The sequence below is a fragment of the Mesoplodon bidens genome (genome assembly GCF_964165515.1).
Source record: "Mesoplodon bidens genome assembly, chromosome: 1".
Taxonomy (NCBI): domain Eukaryota; kingdom Metazoa; phylum Chordata; class Mammalia; order Artiodactyla; family Ziphiidae; genus Mesoplodon; species Mesoplodon bidens.
In genome coordinates, this window is record NC_138176.1 from 36,594,668 (window position 1) to 36,602,708 (window position 8,041).

Below are 8,041 nucleotides of genomic sequence, written 5' to 3' on the forward strand. Positions count from 1 at the left end.
TGACTCTCAGATTCCTGTCTGTTAAGTGGGAACAGTATCTTCCTCATGGTCACAGCAGTTAGATGATTGGCTTTGGTTGCACTAACTGACTAGATGAAAGATACATGGAAAATGCCTGAGTAGGTACTGAAGTAAATAGTGGCAATTACTTGTATTATTTACAAGTATTACACGTATGCATAAATGATGCACTTTTATAATATCTGTGGTTTATTAAATTGCTTAAGACACTTTTACCACCATAGCCTTCATTCTCTCCCATCTCATCTCTTTTAAAAAGGGTACAAAATTTTCCAAAAATAAGTTTGTTCCAAACACCTAGATGGGCAAGTTTTATCGAAGTTCAAACATACACGTTTATTTGGAATGCTGTTGGCTGGACTGCCTTTTTACGTAAATGTTTTTCTCTGAGAGAACTCATCTGCAAACTTTAGAATCCTTTTTCTTTATTAATCTTCCTTCTCTTTCATCCCTGTTATCTAGGTTCCACTAGATTCCACTTCATGTGGATTCTTCCATCCCTTATACCTTATCACATGGCCACAACTCTAGCAGATGCCCCATCATCTCCAGTATGAACTGCAGAGCTCCTTCCTTGTCCTCTTTCTCCTTCCTCCTCCAGTCTAACTACCTCTAATTACTACCACTAATTTCATTATGTTGTTCCTCTATTTAAGAAAGTCCAATGGTTTCCTGCTAAGAACAGGAAAAAAAAAGTCCCAACTTCCCCACCTGCTGATTTGGTCCAGCCCCCATGCAATCTCACTTACCTCCCACAAGTTGCCAGCATGCTTCCATTGGGCTTACTTTATTACTCCCTAATTCTTCCCTTTAAGCCTCGTTCACATTGTTTTCCCCACTGGATTACTTTTCCCACTTGCTTTTGCCCATCCAAATCCTATCATCCTTCAATGGCCAGCCAGCCTAAATAATTACCTTTACTTTAAGCTCTTTCTTTGCAGTTCTGTACACACTGATTTCCTTTCTCTGATCTCCTATAGAGCATATTGTTTCTATGGCACATGGTGGCTTTTACACATTGCTTTGCTATGCTGTGTATTCATGTGTCAGCCCTGCCTACCCTGAGGCAGGAATCTTTTTTTTTTTTTTTTTAAACTTTGTGTTTTCTGTAGCATCTAACCCAAAGCTCAACAACATAATAGATGTTCAATAATTGGTAGTTACATTTTGGCCCAGAGGTTCCATCAAGCCCATTTACACACTCCTGACACAACATGTACAAACTTCTCACTCTTGTTACCGACTTCCTACCAAATCCTCTCCACATACCTTAAGCTTTGCTCTCACCTTCCCCCTGCTTGACAAGTCTCCTGACCTTCATTGTGGGCAAACTTCCCTTTACCATCCTAAAATGATTTCCTCCGTTTCCTTTCACCTCTCTGACCTAAGTAAAGTCTAGCTCTTTCTTGAACCCTATGCCATGGAGAATCTCCCTTTCTCTTCTCACCTGATTTAAATGATGAAGTAGAAAAACTCATCCTCACTTATCACTATTATCTGCTCCTCCTTTGACCCTTTTCTTCTTCCCCATTCACCAATTTTTTCTAACTTCTGTATTACAGCAGCAACTAATTTATAATATTCTTCTCCACTCTAATCTGTCAACTTCAGTAAATATTCACGTCGTTAGCCCTTCATATTCCTTATTGCCCTTAGCTCTGTAGGTCTGTATCACCTCTCCACAGCAGCAAGGCCAAACCCCAAACACTGACAGCCCTCTGAGGGCTCTATCTTGGACCTGTGAGCATCTCTAACTAGAACCACCTTTACTGCCATTTCTCTCAATTCCCACTACATCTGATTTCTGCTGTGCCTCATTCACTTAATCCATACCTTTCACTACTCCATTTCAAATGCTGCTCCATTAACTAAGCAGACTCGGGGCAGTGTACTTAAAATACAGACTCCAAGGAGCTTTTAATTCACTACACAGAGCATCAATTTTCAATCTTAGCTACATCTGAGGATTAAAAAAAAAAAAAGATGCCTGAGCCCCACTCCCAGAAATTGATTTAACTGGCCTGCATTTGGGCCTGGGCAATGATGGCCAGGTTTGAGACCACCATATTAGGCACTTACTGGCTAGAATGGACTTCCTGCACACTTAGGCAGTCTTAGGATCATTCATGTTCGGCCTGTCCTTTCCTGCACCCTCAATCCCAGCCCTGCACCTTTAAAAAAATTTTTGGGATACAATCCCAACTCTTTAAGCTTAATTAGGGTCATCATAACCTGACCTTCTACTTATTTCAGGGAACCGTCACTCTAAACTATTTCCAAACTCTCACAGAAATGTGATACAATGATTTTTGGAAAAAGCTATTACTGTAGGGCTACAGTAATTGAGTCATAAACTCAATCTACATAGACAGAGCTGTTAACCTGGGGCAAAAAGGAAGAATCACTAAAATGGTTCAAAGAGATAAGTTATTGATGGCAATCAGGTTCCTAAGCAAACCTCCAGAAGCTCTATTTGATCCACATGGAGGCTGGAAAACAACTAAGCAGGCCACAAGCTGTCTTTCCCTGCCCCCCACACCAAGGCATTCCCCACCTACAGATGAATTCGGACATTGTGCCAGCTCCCTGGTTTTCTCGCCCTCTGGAGGACCAAGCACAGATTTTCTTGACTAAGGCTTTACATTGCTATAGCTCAGAATTCCAGCTCTAGAAAGCTCTTTGACAAATACACACCACATATCATCATCGATAAGTTGCTCATCTCTCCCTTGCTCTCCTAACTCTTATTGCAAAACCTAAGTCTTTTTCTCTCCTGATGTGACTCAGAACATCAGTGCTAATGATAAACCTCTGTCATTTCTAAGAGGCTTAAATTCTGAATGCCACTTAAAAAAACAAAACAAAACAAAAACAATGCTAACAACCCTGCTTGTAAGGCACCAGAAACTGCCTTCAGAAATCTCAAGTGTTTCTATTCATTCGTATCCTCTTCTGATTTAACCTATGTCTTCTCAAGGTTTTATTCAAGATCTTAAAAAACTTATTGAATTCTATTCTTCTGTTTGTCTAGTAGTACAAGTCCATATTCCTTTATTACACTTCCAAAATCCTCTAAGCTCTTAAAACTGAAAGAGCTTATTTGGTGATAAAACATGTACCTGATCTGAACTCTCTGACAGTCCAAGCTGAGCTGAACTGACAGGAAGCTACTGATAGACCTTACCTCATTTGGTGTGAACAACACATACATTTCACGGCAGAGTTGTTCATATGCCTGATTATGGGGAACTGGCCAGGACCCCACTGTGGATATTATACATGATATATGTACTGAATTACCTTTCTAAAATCAGAAGAACTCTGAATTTCAAAGCTCCAAGGTTTCAGATAACAGTCTGTAGACCTGTATCCACACTGTATCAATTTCTCCAAGTTTTTATTTCAAGCCTTCAGTTTTTCAATTACACAGAAATAAATAAGTTTGGGGGAGCGTGCTTACTTGAGGACCTAAACCCATTCACATAACTGTTCCTATAAGCATGTATGCATTCACTGTTTTAAACTAACTTAGAAATGAACTGTTGAAACACTGCCTATTTGCCAGTTAAGAACTTCCCAGATAAGCTCTGAAAGCCCAGGAAACCAACAGCAAGAATTGGGTCTACAAGCAGTTGGGTGACAAATTCCTTCAAAGTATTTCCCAAGGCAATTTCTACCCACAACTCCAACTTATCAATCAACTGTACTAATTTTTTAAAGTGTCATTTTATCACTGTCTACACTCTGCTGTGCTCATTTAACGTAAAGAGCTTGTTCCAACAATTTCCAGTTCACAGTCCTTACACATTTTCGAAAAACCTACCAAATCAAAACATTATTCCTATAATACTTTAGAGTGAGCTATTTTAGTAAGTTCTTAGTCATTTAAGAGGGAGGTTTTAAGAAATGAATTGCAAGCAGGAATAAACAAAATGTACCATGGTCTCTAAACTTTTACTATTTTGTCACGCACGGCTGCATGACAAGTCATGCGCTTTAAATGTACTAAAGTTTCAAGAAGTATTTAAATATGATGTCAAATAAAAATCTCAAAAATCAGAGGTTAATTTTGTGTGTGTGCTCCAAAGTAAACAGTCAAAACCACCAGTAGAAACGGGGAAGGGGGGCTGTCCCATTACATCATCTGGCAATATGTAGTTTGAAGCCTGAGAGCGCTCTCCAAATAATCCTTAAAAAAATCCATCTGGGAAATCATCCCCGTGAAGCTTAGATCACTTGAGTTTAAATAAAAGGTTAAAAAAGCTTCCCCACCTTACGTCACACGCCTGTATCATATGAAAAATAAAACCACCATCGAGGCTGACAGCAACGGAAAGGTCACAATTAGGTGGAAACTCGGCGCAGAGCCTGTTCAATCTGATGGGGGAACGGAAAGAAAAGCGAGGAAAAGGGGGAAATATTCGCTCTCCCAAGACAGGCAGATAGCTCAGCGGAAAACCCACTCCCGCCTGCCTGACACCTTATCCTTATCCAACAGATGATGCCGACTCCAAGATGCTGGTCATTTCCTTAGAGAAAGTGGGAACCCCCCAAGCCAGAAAATAACCGAAAACAGCCAGAGTATCCGGTCACCCCGACATTTCCCGAGGGTGGAAGGTGCAGATCGCGAAGTGATCACGGCTGCCCACGAGGCACAACTCTTTGATTTCGGCCCGAGAAAGGGGAGCCTGAGCGCTTCTCCCCGGGCGGGTCCGGGGCTCCCCGGAGGATACGCGGGTCCCCAGGCGCCCCTCTCCCCCCGTCCCGACCTGCCGTCGGGGCGCCCCGCGGCCCCCGCCCGGCACCTACCGCAGTCGCACAGGCGCCAGCCGACACGATGGGCGGCAGCTTCTCGCGCTCCGGTTCCTTCCCTTTCTTCTCCTCGGGCGCAGTCGCCGCCACCGCCGGCGGCGCGGCGGGCGAGGGCACCCGATCCACCTCACTCATGTCAGGCTGAGCAGCGGGAGCGCTAGGCGGCGGCGGCACCGGCGGCGGCGGCGGCGGCCGGGCTGCTGCTGGGGCTGGCGCTGCTGCCGCCGCGGCCGCGAGAGGGCTCCGCGCCGTCGCGTCCAACCTCAGCCGCCGCTCCGCCCCCGCCCGCGCCCGCGCCCGCGCACCCGCCGCGCACCCGCTCCGCGCGCGCGCCCGGACGCCCCGCCCCCGCCCCCGCTCGCTCCACCCGCCAGCCGCTCCCGCCTGCTGCTCTCCTCAATCGCCCCCGCCCCGCCCCCTACTGGGCTCGCGGGTCGCGCGTCCGGGACGCTGGCCGCGGCCGCCCTCGCTAACCCCTGGGGCCAGGAGAGGAGGCGCCGCCGCCGCCGCGTCGCCATGTTGTTTGCGAACTGTCGCCCGAGATGGCAAGGAGGGGTTTCGGACTAGAGGCTCGGGACTGCGGGGGACAAGGCGAGGCCTGCAAAGGGTCGCGCAGGGATAGAGCGTGCCTGAGTGGCGCCTGTGGGACGGGGCCTCCTCTGCACGGACGGCCCTGACTTGGGGCGCGTACACCCGCGAGATCTAGGCTGGTGGCCTTTTCCTCCCCAGCGCCCGCAAAGCCGTCGCCTTGGGGCCGCTGCTTGTCCCTGCCACCCCTGCCCGCCCACCCGCCCGCTTGCCCCAGGAGAGAGGTCTCGAGCCTGCGCATCCTTTTTTAGTCGACCGACCCTTTCTAGATGCCCAGAGATCCCCCACCTACAGAGGAAAAGCCTAGGGTGGGGGGAAGGGAAATGAGACGTCGTGGGCTCCACCTTCCGCACCGCTGGGTAGGACGGCCAGGCCACACTTTCCATTCCTGTTCCTCTCGTCCCCACTTGGACTGCCAAATCCGCCTCTCCCTTCCCGTCCCCACGCGCCTACATCTCGCTCTCTCCCTGCATCCCTTTGCTGCCTCCGATCCCTTCCTTTTATAAGTTACAGATGGACAGACCCAAGCTCTGCCGCATAGTCCTTAATGTCATCATTAATATGGGAACGAACTTTAAAACCGAGGAGGAAAGCTTTTAATCATGATACTAAACCACCCCCAGCCCCGCCTCCATCCCCACCCCCACGATGAAGCCACATAGACATTTCCTTTCCTTTCCGCCCCTCCTTTTGCTTTTCTTCAGTCTGCTGGAGCTGCGGAGACACCTGCTGATCTAAGGGAAGGGAGAGAGCAAGAATGCGCTGCATCGCCTATTAAAAATAGGGAATTTCTTGACATTCACATCTTCAGATTTTTCGTTTGCGGCTTTGTTATTTTACTTGAGATTGAGTGAATTTTCAGATCAATGATACCGAGATCCAAATAACCAAAAATATCTCTGAAACATGTTTGGGACGATGTTTGGGTTATCTATTATTTTACATAATTCAGAGTTATTAGCATAACTAAGTACTAGTTACAGTGCATCGTGAAATGAGGTTGCATGTTTTTCAAACCCAGACTTTGTAACAAGCAGATCTGAAGCAAACCATGTAATGAATATAATAATTAGTATTCCAGATTACCTTCTAAATTGTAAATTCTGACGTTCATTTGTAGAAAGGCTTTCTAGTTTTACTGTAGTTGCTGTCATCACCTATTTAAATATTAGTTAGGAAAAGGTTTGACGTGCCATATAGTCGGCAAAAAGTATTTCATTGCTAATTAGCCTTGGAGGGAAATGATGTGGACACATTACTTTGAAGCATTCTCCTTTCTATTTTTCTTGAATTCTTTTTCAGGATTTTCTTTCCTTTTTAGACCTCTGAAATACTCATTCTATAGGGAGGAACGTACAGTTATTTCCTACTTTTAGCAGGTCAGTATGCAGATCTTTTGATACAACAACTGAAATGTTATTTTATAAACGGAAGACTTTACAGTTCAAGATAGTCTATACTGCGAAGCTAGGTTAATAGAACAAATAGTAGGGAAAATAGCACGATCAGCCCTCCACACCCACAGGCTCTGCCTCCACCGATCGAAAATATTAGAAAAAAAATTCCAGAAGTTCCATAAAGCAAAACTTGAATTTGCCACCAACTATTTGTATAGCATTTACATTGTATTAGGAATTATAAGTAATCTAGAGATGATTTAAAGTATGTGGGGGGCTTCCCTGGTGGCACAGTGGTTAAGAATCCGCCTGCCAATGCAGGGGTCACGCGTTTGAGCCCTGGCCCGGGAAGATCCCACATGCCGCGGAGCAGCTAACCCCGGGCACCACAACTACTGAGCCTGCGTTCTAGAGCCTGCGAGCCACAACTACTGAGACTGTGCGCCAAAACTACTGAAGCCCATGTGCCACAACTACTGAAGCCCACACGCCTAGAGCCTGTGCTCCATAACAAGAGAAACCACCGCAATGAGAAGCCCAAGCACTGCAACGAAGAGTAGCCCCCACTCGCCACAACTAGAGGAAAGCCTGCATGCAGCAATGAAGACCCAATGCTGCCAAAAATAAATAAATTTATTAAAAAATAAATGAATAAAGTATGTGGGACCATACGTGTAGGTTATATGCAAAGACTATAACATTTTATAAGGGACTTGAGCATCCTTGGATTTGGGTACCCACAGGGGCCCTGGAAACGATCCCCCTTGGTTGGAGGGACAACTGTATCCTTTTTCCTATTGTTTTCAACTAGATTTAGTAATCGGTGACTAAAATGATTGGATGAGAAGCCACGTGAATTACATGCCTTATGCTTTCTCTTTTCATGTGTGAGACTAAATAAAAGTTTGTACATGTCACATTCAATAGAACAAAATGCTTTAATACTGGCAAAACAAGGCAAGTCGGAAATTTTAATTTCTGCTACTGCACCAGAATAGATAATCCACTTCTACACAAGTCCACTGATTAATTCACCTGTGAGTTACATACAAAAAAATGATAATTCGTTGATGTTCTCTTTTACTTCCTGTTAAATACCTTGCTCTCAATGCACCACTGCCTCCCTTCTTCATCCTCCTGGGCTCCAGGATGGAGGCTGGAGAGTGGGAAAGGGGCTGCTGGAAAGCTGCAGAGTGATGGCTCCAGTGGGCTTGAGAAACATA

At 45.6% G+C, this 8,041-nt stretch overlaps 1 protein-coding gene across 3 annotated transcripts in view; it reads right to left on the reverse strand.

Annotated features, from left to right (window-relative positions):
• HECTD2 (HECT domain E3 ubiquitin protein ligase 2) overlaps nt 1-5,048 on the reverse strand; it is an 80,860-nt gene extending 75,812 nt beyond the window's left edge. For all 3 annotated transcript variants that reach the window (XM_081251567.1, XM_081251568.1, XM_081251570.1), the window contains exon 1: nt 4,831-5,048. In XM_081251567.1, coding sequence (XP_081107693.1) covers nt 4,831-4,968 — 138 coding nt within the window. In that variant the 5' untranslated portion in view covers nt 4,969-5,048. The remainder of the gene's footprint in view (nt 1-4,830) is intronic.
• Nucleotides 5,049-8,041: the final 2,993 nt, after the last annotated feature.